Raw genomic sequence first — 22,384 nt, forward strand, 5'->3', positions numbered from 1 at the left:
TCATACCAAATTCTTGAACTAAGCCTATCACAGCATTTGATCAAAATAATTTGAATACGTATATAAAAGTTTGAACTTATGCCGGTTTGGGAGAGTATTTAATTAATGGAAGCGTACCTGACATATGAACATCTGGATCCCACCTTCCATGAATAGAAATCTCCTACCGTAACGGTCAACTATAACTGTAGACACCAAGATGGATGCGAGATTGACGAGCCCAAGTATGATAGCCGCTATGAGAGCCGAGTCACTGCCAAACCCTACCGACTGAAATAGGACTGGCGCATAGAATGCGATTATGTTTATCCCAGTTAGCTGTTGGAAGAACGGTATGGCAATGGCCATCACCAGATGGGGCCTGTATTGCTTCTCAAATATGGTCACAAATGGCTCCTGCCTTGCAGCTTTTGCAGCTTCGCTTGACTTGATGAGCTCGGCCAGCTCTGCTTCCACGGTCGATTCAGTTCCTCGCGCTTTGCAGAGAGATTTGCGGGCTTGAGCCAACTTGCCACGCTCCACGAGGCTGCTCGGCGTGTCGGAGATCAGGGCAGCACCCACTGTCATTATGGCTGCCGGCACCACTGCAAGGCCGAGGGAGAGGCGCCAACCCCAGCGGATCCGTGCCGCGCCGTAGTTTATGCAATTGGCGGCAACCACCCCGATGCCAATGAAGAATTGGAAGCCTGTGTTGAACGCGCCACGCCACTTGGGCGGTGCCATTTCGGAGAGGTAGACGGGAGTTGCCTTCATTCAAAAATTTTGAAGTCAGCCATGAGAAGACATTCTGAAAGCTAATTAGATCATGAGACTTCTACCTTATTGGGCCTCAGAGAAAGAAGATGAATACGATAAAGGTTGAAGTTAAATTGTGCAATAAACCCAATCCAATTTTTCTGCAAGGGGTGCCATTGATGTTGGTTACCTGATTGGTGAAGCCAACCCCGAATCCAAGGAAAACACGACCCAAGATGAGCATGAAAACATTTTGAGCAGCTGCATTGATGGCAGCACCCAGGAGGAAGGTGCAACCACCGAGCACCATAATGTTTCTACGACCCATAGTAGAAGTGAGGCGGCCAGCCACCAGAGATGCAGCTAGCCCTGCTATATATAGTGAAGATGTGAATGCAGTCAACACCTGACTATCATATCTGCAGTATATGTTTGTTTTCTCCCCTTCCTCTTTTCTTAGTATGGAGGGGAAGAACTTCTCAAGAAATGGTTTCATTGTTGTCACGCCACCTGTATCATTAATTATTTATCATAATATTGAAAATTAAAATTGTTAACAAATATAGGCACACAAACATTAACTATTAATCAAGGGAAAAGAGGAACTATTTTTCAATTAAAATAGTTCTTCTTTGTTTACAGCCAAAAAAAAAAATCCCTCAATTCTACGAGTGAATATTTAATGGAAACTGCATGTTACAAACAATTAGAAATATATAATTATTCCAATAAAATAATTTACGACATTAAAAGCTGCGATCAAAATCTATTCATAAAAAATAAAAATAAAAATCGATTCAATACATTTCTTATGGACCCACACATGCTATATTGGATTTGAATCAAATTTCAGATCAATCTATATTGATTGACGTATTTGGTAAATTTACCAAGGACTATAGTCATAGTGATCCTACTATTCAACTACTTCAACTATTTCCGAACACCTCGTAGTGTTTTCAGAACATTCGAGTTTAAAATATTTTTATAATTTCTACTTTTTCTCCATAACTTTCATTCTACTTAAGAAAGAAAAGCATTATATTTGATTTGTAGAGTGGAATGTATATTAGTTGGAGCAAGAAATGAATACAATTGATGTAAGAGTAGAATAATGTAGGAATGAAATCGGTGATAAAATATAGTTAATTTTATAATGAGTTGAAGTGTGTGTTTTCAATTCATTATTATTCTACTGCTGAAAGTGTTTGGATTATGCAGATTTTACTATTTTGCATTTTAAAACATAATAATAATAATAATAATAATAATAATAATAAAGGTATAGTATTTTTGTTACGTCTCAAAATTTATAATAAATAATATAATAAATTTTTTTGTTGTTTTTGTACTAGTAATGTTTAATTTGAATACCTTGCAAGATTTGTTTTGTTGTTGTTGTTATATTTCTTATTTCTCTTCTTCTTTATTATTATTGTCATTGATAGTGAAATTAGTTTATATTGCTTTTTAAAAATTTGTAGTTTAATAAGAGAGCAACACCGCTTTATAGGCTTGTGACTTTGGTGACCCCATAGTCACAGGTTTGATTTCTCATTAAGAGTTTATCCCAGTGAATTACTAAATGTGCGTCAATGAGCGGGCGACTATCATGTCTAAAGTGGCACGATGATGATTTGAATCCCGAGGTTATCAAAAAAATAAATAAATTATTTAAATTAAATTTTAAAAAAAAAAAAAGCCAAGAATGGGATACTGCTTCTTACTAGTAAAGATTAGAATTGGATTGTGTTGAATGAAGAAATGAGCATTTTTAGTCGAAATGAGATTATATTTTTGTTCATGTAAGCCAAATATTAGCATTTTTATTTATTGCTCTCATTTATAAAAATTATAAAATAATTCTCTATTTTATTTATAAATAAAAAATAATAAACCAATTAGTTTTAAATTTTAAAAGAAAAACTGAGAGCTGCGGGGGCTAGCATGCGTACAACAAGACTCATGCTGTAAAATGAATATGTCGTATCCATAGTTGACATTTGTCAGGGGGTTGTCCTAAAAAAAAATTAAAGAATCTTAAGGCTATATAGGCAAATATTTCATTGTTCATCATGAATTATGGCCAAATGCGAGGGAGTGGGCTCCACTGCTTTCTCTAGCAGTCAAAACTGCAGCAGTGTTGAAGCAGCTAGAGCTACCTACCCTTCCTCTCTCCACCGGCCACCGGCCATGCCTCCCGTTTATTTCACCTTTCATTTGCAGAATTACAGTTTCTTCATGAAATCATCGCATTAACTACTTAATTAATTGCACAGTTTCTTCAAAATAACTGAGAAATAACACATACGTATTCAATATTTTCTTAAAAAAAGGAAGGAAGGAAAGAAATTTGAGGCACCTGAAATACCGATGTCATAGCCGAATATGAGGCCGCCGGACGCAGCGACGATGCAAGTGACCACCACTGACGCCGTAATACTGCCGCCAAAGTCGCCGGTGCCTCCCTCGACGGCGACCACCCCTCCGGCCATTTTCTTTTTCCTTGTGGACCCACTTGGCCACCTCTGCCTATGCGATGCTCGATTTTTTACTGACGCAGTGCGTCCGGCAGAGGGCAGATGCTGTCGGCCTCCGCCTGTGATTTCTCTCCAGCTCTCGCCACCATGGGATGGTTTATCTGCTTATAACCAAACCCGCCCTACCTAGAACCTTAAATAAATAAATAAATAAATAAATAATGAGCTTCTTCTTTTTAGTGTGCCTTTATGCATTTGTCCCTCTCAAAAAGAATTTTCCTCGCGATGGGATTAGATTGAATTGTGAAAAAACTGTTAAATGGGGACCGCTTCTCAGCTGGAGCTGGTATTGGGCAGTATGCAAATTTTCAAATGCTCAATTAGGAACATCAATTATTTATTTATTTATTTGTCTGTGTAAGAAATTGTCTTTTGACTCTACCAAGTATTAGCGGTTTGTCTTCAATGGTGAATTGTCACATGGGTGAGGGGAGTTTGCAATTTTGTCGGCCTTTAGCCCTAAAGGATGCGAGAATTTTACGTACTCCCAATTATTATAGGTATTCGATCGAGGAAAAATCGAGCGAGTTGAAATTGAAATATAAAAAACATTAAACAAACGTAATCAAGGTATAAATGGATATAGTTTTGAAATGTAATTACAATGTTTGATTAGTGGCATAGTATGATTATAAGAATCAACTTTCAATTTCTTTTCAAGATTTAATATTTCTCAATAACTTCTATAATTGAATAAAAAAAATAAGTTATTTTTTATTTAAATTCATTAATACGTAATTATCTAATTATGTATTATTATTTTTTATTTTACAATAGTAATTTTTATTAGTTTTAATATTGTTTTTTATTTTTATACTAATTATCATCCTTAAAAAAAAGTAAATATTAATTTTCCTTTTTATAATTGTTGTTTTTTTTATATTATTATTTAATAATTATTATTTTTTTTCATTTTTTTGTTATTATTATTTATTTATTTTGTAACAATTAATGCCCTTAAAATAGTAATAATTATTATTATTGTATTTTTTATTATTATTGTCCTTGCTGTTATTATTATTTTAATAGTAACAAATATTAATATTAGTTAATATATTGTTATCTTAATTACTATTAGTTTTTACTTTGTTGTAATAATAATAACGATTAATATTATAATTATTCATTGTTGTTGTCAGTTTGATTATTATTTTTTTCATTATTTTCATAATAGTTATTATTATTAGTACTATTATTATTATTATTTATCATTGTTATTGCTATTTTTTATTTTTTTTATTATAATTATTAACCTTAAAATAAATAATATTATTTTTTCTTGTTTTATTATTGTTCTTAGTGTTATTATTATTTTACAATAATAAATACTCTTTTTATTGCAATTATTATTATTTTTTGTTATTTTTACAATAATTATCATCCTTAAAATTATTATTATTATTTTATCCTTTTTATTATCAATATTGTTCTTCTTGTTATTAGTTGTTTTTGTTTGATTGTCATTATTTTATTAATTTCACAATAGTGATTATTATTAGTGCAATTATTATTTTTATTGTTTTAATTATATTTTATTATTTTTAAAATAATTTTTATCTTTAAAATAATAAATATTATATTTCATTTTTTTTATTTATCTTTTTATTATTTTACAATAAATAAATATTAGTCTATTGTAGTTATTATTAGTTGTTACTATTTTTTATCATTTTTATAAAAATTATTATTTTAAAAATAGTTATTATTATTTTGAATTTTTATTATTTATATTGTTCTTCAACACTTGCTCCACAAAACCACCCTAAGATAACCACAATCTCTCTACAGTTTCGTTCTCAAAGCCCCCCTGAAATAACCACAATCTCCTTAAAGTTTTATACTTGCGAATTTTTAACCCAAGAATCCTCTTGATAGCACCCAAAACCTTTATGTCAACTTCCTTAACAAAATCTCCAATTGACTAACCTTAGTTGGAATCTTTCCATCAATTGGCATGTCATTCACATAAAACAGAAAAACAATTACCCACTTGCATTCTATCTCCATCTTCCCCTCTAGAAGTTCCACCATCTTCCACACCTGATTTTTATATAGTAACTTCATCTCCTTTACCATAGCACTCGTTCATCTATTTTTCCCTTTGTGTGCACTGCATCTTGAAAAAAAGTAGGAACCTTATTAGTAGTGATGAATGCATAAGACGTTAAATCATCAAACTTATACCTAGGCGGTGGTCTGAGGGTGCACCTAGGCCCATTGTGATACTACTGGTCTCTTGTGCTAAAACTCCCTACAATATGAACGATGTCATATTTGCCCTAAGTCTGTAACTCCACCTGCATCACAATCTCCTTTCTGCTCCAGTTTATACTATGATATCGCTTGTCTCCTGAGTTAGAGCTCCCTTCACTTCTGCCCTGAGTCTCCAACTCCACCAGCACAACGTGCTCATTGCTGCTGCAGCTATCTAGCACTTGTTTCTCTTCATCTCCTTGAGTACGATACACCATGCTTTATCATCAAAAACCATGTCTCTACCGATCACCACCCTGTTTGCCATTGGATCACACAACTTGAACCCATTTTCTTGTTGACCTTATAGGTCATACCCTGTTTTGATTATGACAAATACTCTGATATTTAATGTTTGTCAAGTTTGTGTGCAGGTTCATATAAGCAAAATCATATGATGGCATACGGTGACTCGAAGAATTTGAAAACCAATTGTTTACATTTGTAATTTATGTCTAATTCATCCTAGTCTATAATTTTAATCAAAAGGTTTGTAATAATTGATGCATGTCATGAATGGTAGGAACTATAAGTTCAAAGGCCTTAGAATGATCCTAGGTCCCTACACATCACTTGGAAATCGAGAGACCTTAGACTTCGGTCCTTGCACTAGCACTTAGAACGACCATAGGTTCCTACACTAAGTTAAAATGCCTAAAACCTTAGAAAAGACCTAAGTCCTTACACTAACACTTAAGAAAGTCCTCATTATCACATATACTATCATGGGAAACAATTGAAATCAAACAGGACTTAAAGGACTAAAATTATAGGGCTTCGGGCAACCGAACCTTAGTGTTCAAAACACCTCGGTCGACCAAACCGTTGAATGAGTCAGCATGTTGACTTGACTTTGGGTGACCGAACCATTGACCAATCAAAGTGTTGACTTGGTTTCGAGCGATCGAACCAAAAGGAAATAGCATCCCAGGTCAACCGAACCACAATTCTAACTTTTCCCACCAACTTGGCAGCCCGAACTTAACGTTCAAAAATTCCTCGAGCTACCAAACTCTGGAGCAAGTGACCAAACCTCAGATATAATAGAAATCGCCTTCAGTCAGAAAATCGAACCCACACTCACGCACCCAAACTTCAAAAATCAATTTTTTCTATTGTGTCTGTTCGGACGACCAAACCATGGGTTAGGCACCCGAAACTCTCGGGTTATTTTAATTTTTACCGTGGTTATTTAAGTTAAACAGGGTTAATTTTCTTAAATGGTTTTAAAACAAATTTAATAAAACCCTACATATCCCCAACGGTTATAATCTTAACCTATTCTATATATAAGGGTTCATTTTCTTGGATTAGCATGTGATTGGCCATTTGATTAGCCAAAAAAAAAAAACTCTCTGAAAATTTCCAAATCCTATTTTCTCACACAAAACCCATACACTCATATACTTTCATTCCTTTGAGATATCTAGCATTGTGAGTAGTTTATTCATTGCTTTATATTGCTAGAAACCCTCATTTGTTTTAACTTGATTTTATTTAATAAATATTTGGTTGGGAAAAATCTTATAGCTTTGTGGGTCTTTGCATTATTATTGTAAGACTCATTAGGGCTTGTATTTTTGTATGCAAAAATATTTTTACAAGCTCATATCTGAATATCTCCTTGTGCTTTGATATTAAGAAAACTATTTTTGAGATATTCTAAATTTCTATTGATTTGAATTTTTGAAACCCTAAACTGAAAATGAGATTTTATCATTACTTAGTTTTAAAGATTTGCTTGTAGATACACTCTTGTGCTTGATTTGAGATAATCACTATTCTGAGTGTTGATTACACATATACACCATTGAGCTTATTGTTCTTACATTATTAGGGTACATTGATTATACTATGTTGAATTGTTGTACAAATCTTCTTGTGTTAGAAGCACTTTTCATTGTACAAAAAAGTTTATCTAATTATATTCTAGGCGTGGGCTTGAAGAAGGAGACTTGCTCTTGTAAAAGTCCCGGACTTGCTTCGACCCAATTAGAAAAGTTAGGTACACCATCCTAGTAAGGTATAGTTGTAGGTTGAGGTCAGCCCCACTAATTGACTTGGTTGTAACCAGTGTCTCTCCACCCGTTAAGTAAGTAATAGTGGTAATCATTGGGCTTGCGAGTTGAGGCGAGGACGTAAGCAGTATTGGCCGAACCCCAATAACGTATCATGTGTGCACTTTACATTTTAGCACTTTATATTTAATGCACATGTATGTTATTCTCAATTGTATTATGAATGTTGCGCATGATTTTATTTCCGCATCATACATTTATTTGGGGATTTAGGTTTATGTGTATAAAGACACACCCTAGGTTGAGTATTACTGCTGCTGATTTGGATATACCAAGGAATAAATTTTAAATACCCAATTCACCCCCCTCTTGGGAATACACCTAAGTCAACATTTCTTATACCCCAAAAAGATTTACCGTCCGGACATTGCACCAAGCTTAGATCTCACCTCACTAGAAACGTGCATGGTTGAACCTTTAAACTCTCTCAAACTAGAGAAGTCTACCGCATAACCTATTCAAACCCCTTATACAACTCTCCTATCTAGTGATACCTTTGGCAATCGATTAATCAAGAAACACGCCATACTCACTGATTTTACCAAGAAGTTCCTTACAAGCCCTGCATACAACCTGCCATGCTTACAAAACTCCTTGAACACTAGTGTATTCAGCTCCAATGTCTAACCTGAGGAACTTTCTCCTGATCTAGTATTCCACCTCAGTCACAAGTTAAACCTGACAAACATCTCCAACTTGTGCCGCATAAGATACCCCCATACCTTTCATGATGAACTCAAGAAATACCCATGTCCAACCCGTGATGCTACCCTTTCCGGTCCCCAAACATCCAAAATAATGTAGTTAAGAATACCCTCCATTTTGTGTGTGGTTGTTTTACACAAAACAGCATTATCTGACTCAAAACTTTCAGCTGTAGCTCCACCTACAACTATGTTACCCAAAGTGCATAGAGATTCCCTACTAACCTCTATCCCTTCGTCACCATCAAGATCCCTTTAGACACCTTCATCATCCCACTTTCAGACTTTTAACTATACCCATTACAATCCAAAGTACCCAATGATATTGCATTCTTTCATAGATTAGGTACATGTCTTATACCACATAACTTCCTTACTAAACCATCACACATCTTGATTCTAATATCACTCATTCCAAAAACTTTGCAGACCGCATCATTTCCCATCAGAATGGAACCAAAACTCACCAATCTATAAGTGGTAAACTAAGCTTTATTGGGCGTTACGTGAAAAGAACATCTTGAGTCTAGGATCCAAGAATTCGTGAGGTGTTCTAAACCCGATGAACAGAAAGCATATCACAATCACTGCTTCTTGGGTCTCCTTCTTTCACTACATTCATAGATTATGACGAACCCTCTTAAGTATCTTCATTCCCCTTCCTCCACTCTAAACACTCCGATTTTATGTGCCCTATTTTCCTACACTTAAAATAGCAAATTTCCTTCCTCCTCCTAGATTGTGACTAATTTTTATTACCACTTGACTCGCTCCAAGACTTGCCTCTCCCACGATGTAGCGCCCTGACCCTCTAGGTGGGCCTAGAGTGCCACTAGACATATATAACATACATCTCTCTAATACCATACATATACATCCCGCCCAAACAATAGAAAATCGGGCGTTCCATACTGAACTGCATAAACATACATAGAGGAATACATATATCTTCTAATAAGACCTACTAGAGTTTCTAACTATTTCTCAAATACATCCATACATACATAAACTTAATTTGCTATATGTACAATTCAGACCCTGTATAAAATCTCACCAGTTCTAATAAGGACAGTTTACTATCTAACTCTGCCTGGCAACATGCTAGGCTCGATCCCTTAAGGGACCTGAAACAACATTTGTATGGGTGAGACACCTCTCAATAAGACGGATTATATTATTCTCAGTGTGTGGCTAGCATGAGATTTCGTGTGTACATATACTGCTAAAATTTAAATACATTTAATTGAAATTTTAAAATATGTACAGCTCTATAAATCTGAAAATACATACTGCTGGCTCAATATAGCCATTTCTATAGTAAATATACTCATATATGCCTAGAAGATACAACCTGTTCTGTAGATGTAACGACCAGGAATTTTCATCCATTTTTTTCCTCTATATTAATATAATTCCCAATACCTTTCATGAGCATAGCTATCATCATCATGGCTCGGAGTGGGACCTTCGTATCGTGTGCATTTCATATAACACCTAAGTAGTAGAAGTACATACATATCCATCATATTCCAAAATACAATACCAGAGTACTATGTACCTAGCTGTAGCCATACACATATATACATAACACTTCCCAAAAGTCCCAAAGATACTGTGGGCCCCACATACCAGCCCAAAACTCACCCCCAAAACTAAGCCGACTCAACACCACCTCTACCTCTGAGCCAACCTTGCTCGCCTCTTTGGATTACCTAAAATGTTTAATAATGTTGGGGTGAGACACCTCTTAGTACGGAGAAACATGTTATTACCAGTGTGTGGCATACGAGTTAATTAACAACATATCATTTAATTAATACCGTATATGATATACATCAAGAAAAACATATGTATAATAACACATGCTTATGTCATTTAGAATATGAAAATTTCTGAGTTATCTATTCAAAAGTACTTCTATCTATAATAAGTAATCTTTGTTTTCTGTGTGTACTATATATAAACATAAATATGTAAATTTCCCCTTGGATGGCTACATGTCATGACTTACCCCCTCATGACTGGGTTGTGCGGCCTATAGGCGGGGCTAAACACTAGTTGCCCCTCCAGTGCTAGCCTAATTGTATGCATATCTGGAAGCTTATAGCACGAAAAGCCCGTTCCACCTAGTCCGGACGCCAGGGAGCTCACAACTCTACCTAAGGGCACAATCGGTTGTATCGTACTCTATCTAAGACGTATGGTTGCACTATCTATACTGTATAGCAATGATACCGTACTCTGTAAACTGCAATGTTCCATCGGGGTCCAATACTGTATATTAGTATTTCTATATAAATCTAACTGTTTTACCATGATTCTATATTTCTGTAATAACCACGATTCAGTATCAACTGTATAGGCATGACGCTATAATAACTGTATGTTTTTATATTCTATAATTTTGTATATCATGGCTCTATGCTCTGTATAATCTGTATTTCTCTACATCACAGTTCTATGTTCTGTATATCATGGTTCTATAGAATTCTGTACAATCATGGTTTTGTATATTTCTGTATAATCATGGTAATAAAAACACCGTATAATCAACTCTATAAAACACTGTACAATCATGTTTTGAAACATACCACGTAATCATAATTCTGTAATCCATTGTATAAGCATGATTCTGTAAAATACTGTATATCATATAAACTGTATTTTTGTATATTTCTATATAGTCGTAGCTCTGTATAGAAAACTGTATAAGTTATGTTTCATAACTCTGTAGGCTATATAATCATGTTTCTGTAAAACTGTATAACATATTTCTGTAGAAAGCATAAATCTGTACTTTGTTTGAATAATGAATAATATTTCAGTAATTCTCATACCGCACAACTAAATAAACTTCCATATAAATATATTCTATAAAGTTGTATAATTTTCATGCTTTGATCAAATACTATGTTATACTAGTAAAATGTCTAATAAAGCTGGCATAACATGTATTCCCCTTACCTGACTATCTACCTTTAGATATTATTTAATAATCTCACACATGCGGCGTTCATAATTTTCAACACCCTGAAATAACGTCCATATAATTCCCAGTCACACAACTGAATTTACCATAATAATTATCACATTCATATTTTCTTAACTCCACATATCCAACATTCCTAAACTATAGTTTACTTGAGCTCCTAGAAAGATACTCGCTGGGGTCCTCAACCCATACATGTAGGGTCCTAAAAATACCCTAATCCTAAACATACAACACCCCAATGTTACTTCACAAAACTCCAGTATATCCTCATACCATACAAAATCTAGGCTCAAATTTTCATTATGTGCTCTTGTAGTTTTTTCTTTACTAGTCTTGTTTTATTTTTTTTCTCCCTCTTTTTAAAAGAAGGAAAGAGTACTTACAAGTATATTTTAAGCATTTCAAAGAACACCTCTCTGTAATGGACCCATGTCATCGCCACTTGTACTGGCCTCTGCTCATCCAGCATCCTTACCGATTCCCACCGCCTCTCGGCTTCTCCAGTCAACTTGAACGTCGCATAAAGTACCTTTTGCTCATCCGTACAATGTAGAACAGCCAAAATCTTCTCGATCTCCCGAATCCAATTCTCTACTCAGATCGGGTCTATACTCCCTGCGAAGGTAGGAAGCTTTAGCCTGGTGAACTGAACAATAGAACCTCTCAGCTCAGCTATGGGACAGTCATGCCCCCTAGAATTCCGTATGATCTCCGCCATAAACTGCTGGGCGAAGTCATATAGCACCACCATAGTATCACTGCCAGCCTTATGGCTAGCCCCCTCACTGCCACTACCACCAGTGTTCGCAATATTATCCCTAAACTCCATCTTGAAGAGATAATTGAGAAAATTATTTAGAATCTTAGTACCCTACATACCTACCATTACTACAATATTATAAGACTCATTTCAATGACTTAACGTCCCTAATAACGACGTACTCTGCTAACTTGATACTCTCATTGTAGCTCAAGTTTAACCCCTCCACTCGAAAACAAAACAGTCAATGGATTATTGTGATTTTCTGAACCCATCAACTAATCCATAAAAACACAGGAGTCTGCCAATGGATTTCTCTCTCTAGGCTTACGAAACTAAACCTAAAAGTTCTATCATACCCATTCTTATCCTTATCCTACTCTGACACCTAAACTCTAGTAAGACTCTCTTAACCTCGTCTAGCCAAGTCTACAAGACCTAACAACCTGATTAGCTCTGATACCAACTGTAGCACCCCGACCCTCTAGGTGGGCCCGAATTGCCACTAAACATACATAACATACATCTTTCTGATACCATACATATACATCCAGCCCAAACAAAGGAAAATCGGGTGTTCCATACTGAACTGTATAAACATACACAGCGGAATACATATATCTTCTAATAAAACCTACCAAATTTTCTAATTGTTTCTCATATACATCCATACATGCATAAACATAATCTGCTATATATATAATCCCCAAAAGAGTCGGACACTGTATAAAATCTCACCAGCTCTGAGAAGGACTTTCTACTATCTAACTCTACCTGGTACACACTAGGCTCGATTCCTCGGGGGACCTAAAACAACATTTGTATGCTAGGGTGAGACACCTCTCAGTTAAACAGATTATATTATTATCAGTGTGTGGCTAGCATGAGATTTCGTGTTTACATGTATTGCTAACATTTAAATAAATTTAATTGGCATTTTAAAATTTGTACTTCTCTATAAATCTAAAAATACATATGGTTGGCTCAATATAGCCCTTTCTACAGTAAATATGCCCATATATGTTTAGAAGATACAACCTGGTCTGTAGGACTAGCGTCGTCACTCCATCACATACACGTGCGACGTGCTTCCCCCTATGACGGGTTGTGCGGCCCAAAGGCTGGACCTAGCAAATAGTCGGCCAACTAATGCTAAGTCAAACATAAAATAGTACAATAGTGCCTACTCAATCTGTACCCAAAGGCTGAGTCATCCAGAATACTTCGTCGGATGGGGCCCCGGAATCTCTCCTTAGGGGAGTACTTTACCAAGGCCACCAATCACCTTTCCCATCCACACTCTATCTGAATCGTGTGGTTGCACCCCTACATACATATAGCTATGGTACCGTGCTCTAACCATTAGATCATCATAACAAGGCTCTACTATCATATATGGCAATTTACATCATATAGAACTGTAATCATAATTCATTTCATAAAACTATAATATAACATACTCTGTACATAATTCTGTGAAAACATCTGCTTGATACTAACTCAATAAAAATCGGCATACCATATCTGTCATAACTGGCTCGGTAAAAAAAATCGGCAGTTCATAAACTCAGCATTTAGCCGTCACGTCTCATCTCCTCTCTTGGCATATAGCCATCATATCTCATCTCTCAGCTTATAGCCGTTACATTTCAATATTACACAAAACCTGCTTATTTAATACCAATTAAAACTATACTCATGTAACACAATTTTCATCTGGTAACTCATACATAACTCATCTTCTTGAGAACATAAATAATGCTGCTAAAATGGGGATATGAATATCTTCAGGTCGTTATTTTACTAAATATAGATATATAGCTAAATACGGGAAAAATGAAGAAAATCAACCCTACCATCTTTGGTTGGTTTTAAAACTAGGCTATGGTTTGAAATAATAGGTTTCCAACTGGTGAAAACGTTCATAAAATCCAATACTATACTTTAAAAATATCATACTTAAATTTTAATGATTGGTTTCAAAAATTAAGTTGGTTAACCGAACCCTAGTCCTGGAAACCCTAGAAAAGTTGTAACTATATGTCTAAAAACCATTTTAACATTCCATTCGTTTAGAACTCATAAGCATAACTGACATATTATAATCCCCTTACCTATTTCCTAAAAAATGATCCAAGACGCTCGAAAATCGAAACCTTAGATTTTTCCCGAACCGACCGAAAACGAGCTCCTACGAGCCAGAATGAAAGAACCACGACTGAAGCATATGCACGTACTCTGAGTAGTTTTAGGAGTGTGAGAAAACCCTAAGAGAACCCTTAAAATTCGAAACCCTAGCAGAAAGAAGAGAAGGAGTTTGAATTTTCTAAAAAAAAATATATAAGTCTTCCTCTATTTATAGGCAAGCAGGCCTAGAGGAAAATTGGTGTCAGTTTCCCCTGTACACAAAAAATTGTCGCCAGTTTTGTAGTTGACTCGCCTATTTGACCCAAAATCGGCGACGATTTTCTTCTGCTCTCAAAAACCGTCTACAGTTTTGGTCTTGCCAGCTAAATTCCTTCAATTTTCTCTTATTTTCCTTTATTTCTCCCTTTTATATTTATTTTTCTGGTTCATGTCTCTACACACGATGAAGGGTAGGGAATTAAGCAGCATCAACTTCTTGTCTTCTTCCTCTAACTTCACATCAACTCACTTCATATCACTAATGGTATGATTGAAAATGTTGATGTGCTGAGTCAGATTTGAACCCTCTGCCATCTTAAGCCAATATAGTTTTTACTTAAGATACAACTTGTTCATCAATGACTTGGACATGTACCGGCTCTCCAGTTTCATCCAAACCACTGTCGACGATTTCTCATTCATTACTTTATACAACACGTCATCGGCTAGACAAAGTCTGATAGTAGACACAGCTTTTGCTTTTAACTTCTTCTAACTCGCCTTCCGGCTTCTTTCTGTATAGTTTCTTCACCATACCTTGCTGCATCAACACATCCTTAACCCTCCTCTACCAATGTCCAAAATTTCCCATTCCATCGAATTACCAACATCGAACTTCACCGAAGAGATCCCAACCATTACAACCAATAGCACTGATACCAATTGTTGAAAAATTGGCGCTCTAATACCAATTATTGATGTGAATACACAGCGGAAGAAACCTCGCAAACTTGAATCAAACCGAAACAAGTAATGCAAGCACTCAATGATGAATATACAGAAATTAACAATCACTCAACCACAATGTGAAGAATGGAAAGCAATAAAATCAATGACGCAAGAAATTTATGTAGCTCGACAATTTGCCTATGTCCACGAGAGCAAAAGACTGTTTTTCACTATCACATGTGAAGCTTACATCAAGCTTATAAAACTAGGGTTAAAAATATAGTTTAAATACTAACCTTATGTGTACAGAAGACTTCCACTATAACTAAAACACTTCTGTAGCAATCCCCTAAAGGAAAATCCTCCAAAATCTCTCAATCTACTAATCACCAATTCAAAAATTCATGACTTGCACTGAACGAAACCGTTGGTTTCAGGCAAACCGTCAATAGTTTGAAGTCGACACTGTTCTTGCTTCAAATTGAAACCATCAACGATTTCCCTAAAACCGTCAACGGTTTCATACCGAGAGCAAACCCTCTCTCATACCGTCAACCAATCCGTCGACAGTTTGATCTTACAACTAGTCTCCTTATTCTTTGCATCACTATACTTTCCTCGATGCATGCATTCCACTCAAATATGAACCACATCTCCAACATATTCTAACTTATCTAGATTGAAATCGTGATTCCTCCATTCGCAGAAATCGCATTTCGGCCGATATACAATTCGTCCTTAATTTTGTAAACCAAACATAGGAATGTGAGTCTATTCTTGAAATTTGATTTCATTTCAAGTTTGATTTTGTAAACCAAATAGAGGGTAAATGTTTGGTTTAGACCTTTAATTTTGATTTTTTTTTTTTTTTAAATTTTAAGTGTCAAAAGTTGAAAGTGATATTTTCATTCTCAAAAGCTGTCAATGGTTAATTTCCCTTGACTCTCAACTGATATGAAATATTTAAGTCCTCAATCACCATTATCAAATACCTCTCTTCAATTTAAAATCAATAGATTAATTTCATGAATTCATCAAATTGCTATTTGTGCATAATTAATTGTTATATTAGGTGTTTGTATCTATCTCCATCAATGATTCCTGCGCACTTAATTTGACCTGCAAATCAATTTGCTGAATCCCGGATGGAACCATTCTAATGCAACAAATCTCTTAAATTTCTTTGGCAATTTGAATGGACCTCCTCAAATATCAATAATTAGCTTATCATATAACAAGCCAGTGAAGAATTAAAATCTTATAGGAAAGTGCATTTTAATAATATAGAAATTGTGGGTGTTAAAGCATGTATTTTTTAAAAGGAAAATGTGCCTAGCTAAGGAATATGTATCAATAGCTAATTGAGTTATTTTAAATTTTCATATGTATCTACTTATTTTATACATCTTATAGTTATTAAGTTCTTGTATTACCAAGGATCTCATTCTCACTTCAATGGAAACTAAAGAAAGGTGTTCTCTTTGTGGGGTTTTGGACTTTTCCACTTGTATTTTTGGAAAGACAAGTTCAAAGGAGTTCTACTACACTAAAAAAAAATTGGGGGAGCGGGATAGAAGGGTTAAGCCAAAATTGCCAAGAACTCGAATTTCCATTAAAAGATTGAGATTTTCATGTCTTAGCCTATTTGTGGATCGAGTTTATATGTTTTCTTGTTTTTATATTTGTACTACATTCCCAACAATATATTTTAAGGAAATTCATAAAATATTAAGATTATAGTTGAAAAAAATCAATGAAATGTTGAAGATCTCGACAATCCCTTTCAGCTCAGAGGAACCCACTTTATGACATGGAAAAGGCAAGCTACTTTTATAGCTTAGTCTCCCCAAGCTTGCTTATATCCTCACTAAAAAACTTCAAATCATAGTCAATACTGACTATATTCATGAAGATGAATTGGTTGAACACTAGGAGAAGATTAAAGAAGATGAAAAAGAGATCACGAGCATGATTGTTGATATTACCTTTTATATTATCTTACTGATCACTTTTGTAATTATTGCGATACTACTTACTCTTCTACAAAAAAAAAAAAAAAAAATATATTTTGCAAAATAAGTATAATGTCAAAAAAGGAGACACAAGAAATATGCAGTTAGCCAATTTTTTTAATATCAAATGGCATAAATAGAAAATGGTTGAGGAGCATGCACCATGAAAAGTCAATTTTGGCTTTTGGCAATTTAGCCAAAATTGACTTAACCCTTCTACCCCCTCCCCCAATTTTTTTTTTAATGTAGTAGAACTCCTTTGAACTTGTCTTTCCAAAGATACAAGTAGAAAAGTCCAAAACCCCACAAAGAGAACAGCATGAAAAGTCATATATTTATAATAATTTTTAATAAAAAAATAGTTAACTTGAGGTTTAGAAACTTTCGTTGTTACTAATAAAAGTCACATTTTTTGTATGTGGTTGAAAATGAATAATCTTGACTTATATAAATTTATTTTTATATACTTCTTATTATATTATTTGTTAATATAATATTATAATATAAATATTATAGTTTTATAATCTAAGAGAACAAACCCACATGCCATATTTATGATCTAACAAAACAAACGCTCATGCCACATGCATTTGAATTTCTAAGAACATATTATATCCTAATATCTTTGTTAGATGGATTATTATGTATCAAGTTTTTATAAATTATCATGTGTTGGATTTTTATATTTATGGTTATTGAATTTTTAGAATGCATATTTAATTTGCTACATATTCTTATCATGTTTTTTTGTTGGGGAATTATTAGATCAGGTAGACTAACTATGTCACATTTTAAGCCACCAATCATATCCTTCGACTGAAAAAACTACTGGGTTACACAGTTTAATTTTATTACATTTTAGACAACCAATCATATCCTTGGAGTTAGAGTGATTTAAAATAAAAATTAATTATTTGATATAAATTTTCATAAAATTACTTTAAAATATCTAAAATTTGAGGATATATATAATTAGCTATTGAAAATGTGGCTACCTAACTTAATAATTTCTCATTTTTATATTAAAATTATAATTATTTTTCATATATTATTCCGTAAACAAGTCAAAATATTGTGATAATCTTTTCAAAATACCAATCAAGATTTTCTTTTTGAGCCAAATGCTGTCATAATTTTTTTTAACATTCTCAAGAATCTTATATAACATTTTTTTTTTTTTTTGAAGCACTCAATCAATCTATTGACATAATGGATCCGCTTCTCTAACTTTCTCTACTTAGATGCCCCCAGGGGCATGGCGCAGTAGAAAGGCGTTGGCACGTAAGAACAGAGCATTGTGTGTTGTCCTGGTAGATGCACTCGGCGCAAACAGAGCCAACAGTTGACCAGGTTTGACCGGATCCTATAACCTATAACCTGACATGGGTCTTAGGCTTGGATTTGACGATGCGCCTGGAAATCGTGACCGCATCTAGATTAACATGGAAGGTGCATCAGGGGGGAAGGTCGTCACCCTATGGATTTAGTGCTGCACCAGGGGGTCCGAAGAACTCGTCAGTGGTAGGAGTTCTCACGAGAATCAAAAATAAATAAATAAATAAATAAATGAAAAATTATAACTCCTAAAGATTCGAATTGTAACATTTTAATAGTCTTGAATTTACCGTCTAAACCTCGTTTTATAATATTAATTGAATAAATATATTTTCATTGGTATTCATCTATAAAAATATGATTCCCAAAAATATTATTTTTTAAGGTACATAATTTTTATCTCAATAATTAAAAATTAAAATTGTGTTTGAGAATATACAAATTTAAACCTCATATTTGGATTTGCCTATAAAATTTAATATAAGTTAGAGGGCAGCATGATTCTTTCTTGGGCAATTGCTGAATGACTAAATTAACCCTGGTGGGATCCCAGTTTCCAACTTCAACCATCCACCAAATAAAGGCCACGAGAAAGTGATTGATTGGAATGATGGTGTTTGGTTGCCTTTTCCTTGTAAACAATTATAGAGAAGGTAGATGGTCACGACTCACGGGATACCTTCCATTCTATTTCTCTCTAACACTTTCCGTGTAGGTTACGATACTAATAATTATTTTTCTTCTTAAGACTCCATTTATCATGCTAATGATAGGTTATATGATGATTAATGACTTTAAAGAGCATAATTATGCTTGCCAAAGATTTGTTAATAATAATATAATATAGCTAAGAAAATTTCAATGAGCTAGATATCTTTTATTCCACCTAGATATGTTTTTTTTTTTATGAAAATAATATAAAATAAATTTACTATTCTTTCTTAATGGTTACTTGTTTGTAACTTGTTAATTAATTAAATGGGCACTAAACATCTATTTTATTTGCTCGATTATAAATTTATATCTAAATATGTTTCACACTAACTTCTTAACTATTACTTAGTTTGGCACTGATACGAAAGGGGATTTTTAAGGCCGATTCTCATTTTATATAGAACCCTAAAACATGACATAGTGTGTTGGCCCTAAAGTCGAGTCTAGGAGGGTGAATATATAGACTCTTTCCCGTATTTTTATTTTTCTCTACAAAATATAAATCTTAGTAAGATGCAAATGATTATATCATGATAAATACAAAGTAAATCATGCACAAGATATAAATTGAAGAAAAAGAAGGAAAAGCTTAACACAGATGTTTAACGTGGTTCGGCCCCTTGCCTACGTCCACGCCTTGAGTCACACCCAAGGTTTCCACAATCCAATAAACAAACTCCTTCACCGGCGGAGAAGCTTTTACACACGGGCACAAATCCCTTCACACTCACACAAAGCCTTCCAGCAAGGTTCACCAAGAACCCTTGCAATTCGGTTCACCAAGAACCCTCTCACTTTGGTTCACCAAGAACCTTTGAACTAGGTTCACCAAAAACCTTGATACAATAAGATAATGAAATATAATTTACAAAAAAAATGCTCCTTGAATAAGCTGATAATTGATACAATCAAAACCTCACACAAATCTCTCCAAGTAATGACTCACAATAAAATTAATGAGCAAGACAGATTTTGAGCACAAGAATGATAAACTAAAACATGATGTGCTTGGGAATAATATATGAACTACAAAATCAATGTTTAAACAAGCCTTTGAACTTGTATTTATAGGAAAATTGGGTTACTAGCCGTTTTATGGTTGTTGGGCTAATATATTAATTGTTTACTTTGAAAACTAGTCGTTTATAGTCGTTGGGGCTATAATCCCAACACAAACCGTCATTGTTTACCCCAAACCGTCGACTATTTACCTCAAACAGTCGATTGTTTACCCCAAACCATCAACTTTTTGACCCTATTTGTTCATTATCGAAACCTTCTCATCTGTGAAAGTCTTCAACATGGAAGTTGTGGAATGTTTTTCTTACCTTTCCTTAGATACCAATATTGCCCTTTTTGGAGTCTTCTAGCAAAAGTTATGCTCCAAATACTAAAGGGTGCTAGGAAATCTGATAGAGGAATTTGAGTGGTGCATAAATGAGGTTTTAAACCCAACTAAGACCAAGTCTTTAAAAGATTATAACACTAATATGATTTAAAACTTGTCACATATAATAATACATTTGAATAAAGGATATTTTTATAAAACTCTTGTTTTGACTTTGAAAACTCATAAGTACTGAACTTATGACTCGGTGATATCCTATGTACTCTTACGAACTAGTATGCACATGCAATTTTTTCAACTCTTACTCAATGATCACGCGTGAAACAATACTGCAAGAGTTACAATAGTTCCTACATCAAACGCTCTCTATTATACTATGACTTTGTTTGATGTGCTTGAGGTCTTCCGAGTGAGTGTTCACCTTGATCTTTCATACTTGAATGTCTATTCGGTATGATCTTTGCCTTTGATCTAGTACCTTCATGTATTTGTCACTTGCACCTGTACTTAACTTGATATGCAAAGATAGGTTACACTTGGAACTATAAATAGGTTAATATCATCAAAACACATTAAATATGATTATATAGCCACTAAGGCTAACATAGTGTTTGATATTTAACGGATTGTGTGAATTTAGACCGGTGGATGTTGGATTGATTATGAATGGACTCGTTATGCGAATTCTCATAAATAAATAAATAAATAAGTGTCAGAATAGTAATAGTAGGAAATGTAGAAATCGTAGGAGGGAGAAAAGAGGGAGGTGAAAAAAAATTAAATTAGAAGTGATAATAAGAAAGAGAGGGAAGAGTTTAAGAAGATAAGAATGTGTGTGAGAGAGGAAGAAATAAAGAGATAAAAGGATAAAAGGCATCGGAGCCTATTTAGCGCTTGACTATTGCATGATATTTGTTGAGTTAAGTTGGAGATCCCTTACAATAACCATTATACGTATTTATACTTTTTTAGGTTAAACCTAAGTCTAATGTTACAAAATCATAAATTCAAATAACTGAGGGCATTCTAAACATTAAAAACATAATCATAAATTGGAACTGTTTTTAAACACTAAAGGTCCAATTATTCTACTTGACAACAACTTTATTATTGTTGACACGCTTGCGTACGCTTATCCACCTTGCTGCTTTATGATTAGGTGATCACCAAATGACTACACGCGCGACCTCTGTCGTCTAGGTGACCACTTGTAATTTCCTTGGATGGTTGAGTAATGAGTGTCTCACCTGGGCAACATTCCCTTTTTGTCCCTAAAGTGAATTGACAGTAACTCATTCACTTTGCATAGCGGCTAGGTGATCTCCCATTGTAATTCTTAAGGTGACGTGGTGGTGAACGACTTGCCTTACATGTCACGTGCCATCTCTAGCGATTAATCAACAATTTGAAGTGCTTTTCTTGTGTATTCTTAATAAACCAGCATTTATATATAGAGGTGGGAGGATGTGTTTGAGAGGTAAGAAGTCCCTTTGACATATGTTCATCTGCAAAGAATTTTCAATATGAAAATATAGAGACAAAGGGTTGATCTTTGAATAGGAAAAACGTGGATCAGCAGGGTCCCAAATGAATTGGCTTATTCGAAAAAAGTCTTGTTCTTTGGAAGATCTATGTCGTGTTCGGTACTACATGGTTCCACTCTACAAGAACTTCGAATCATTCTCTTGAAGTTCATCCTCTTCAATATAAACTATCTACTTGCCCTGAAATGACCTAGCCCAATAAGGAAATCCCAATTTATTGGGTCATTCGATACAATCAAATAGAAAGCCTCAAGGGTGCCATATTCTAGGTGTAACGCCCCGGACCCGTCATGT

General features: G+C 34.5%; 1 protein-coding gene across 2 annotated transcripts in view; it reads right to left on the reverse strand.

The window, feature by feature from the left end:
• The window catches only part of LOC131161935 (sugar transport protein 5), a 29,872-nt gene extending 26,279 nt beyond the window's left edge, over nucleotides 1-3,593 (reverse strand). Inside the window, exons 1-3 of one of the 2 annotated variants that reach the window (XM_058117971.1) lie at nucleotides 3,098-3,593; nucleotides 926-1,245; nucleotides 118-747 (exon numbers count right to left, since the gene is read on the reverse strand). In XM_058117971.1, coding sequence (XP_057973954.1) covers nucleotides 118-747; nucleotides 926-1,245; nucleotides 3,098-3,230 — 1,083 coding nt within the window. In that variant the 5' untranslated portion in view covers nucleotides 3,231-3,593. The remainder of the gene's footprint in view (nucleotides 1-117; nucleotides 748-925; nucleotides 1,246-3,097) is intronic. The other variant, XM_058117972.1, reaches the window with a different exon arrangement.
• Between the last annotated feature and the right edge of the window lie 18,791 nt (nucleotides 3,594-22,384).

This window comes from Malania oleifera, chromosome 8 (genome assembly GCF_029873635.1).
Source record: "Malania oleifera isolate guangnan ecotype guangnan chromosome 8, ASM2987363v1, whole genome shotgun sequence".
Lineage (NCBI taxonomy): Eukaryota > Viridiplantae > Streptophyta > Magnoliopsida > Santalales > Ximeniaceae > Malania > Malania oleifera.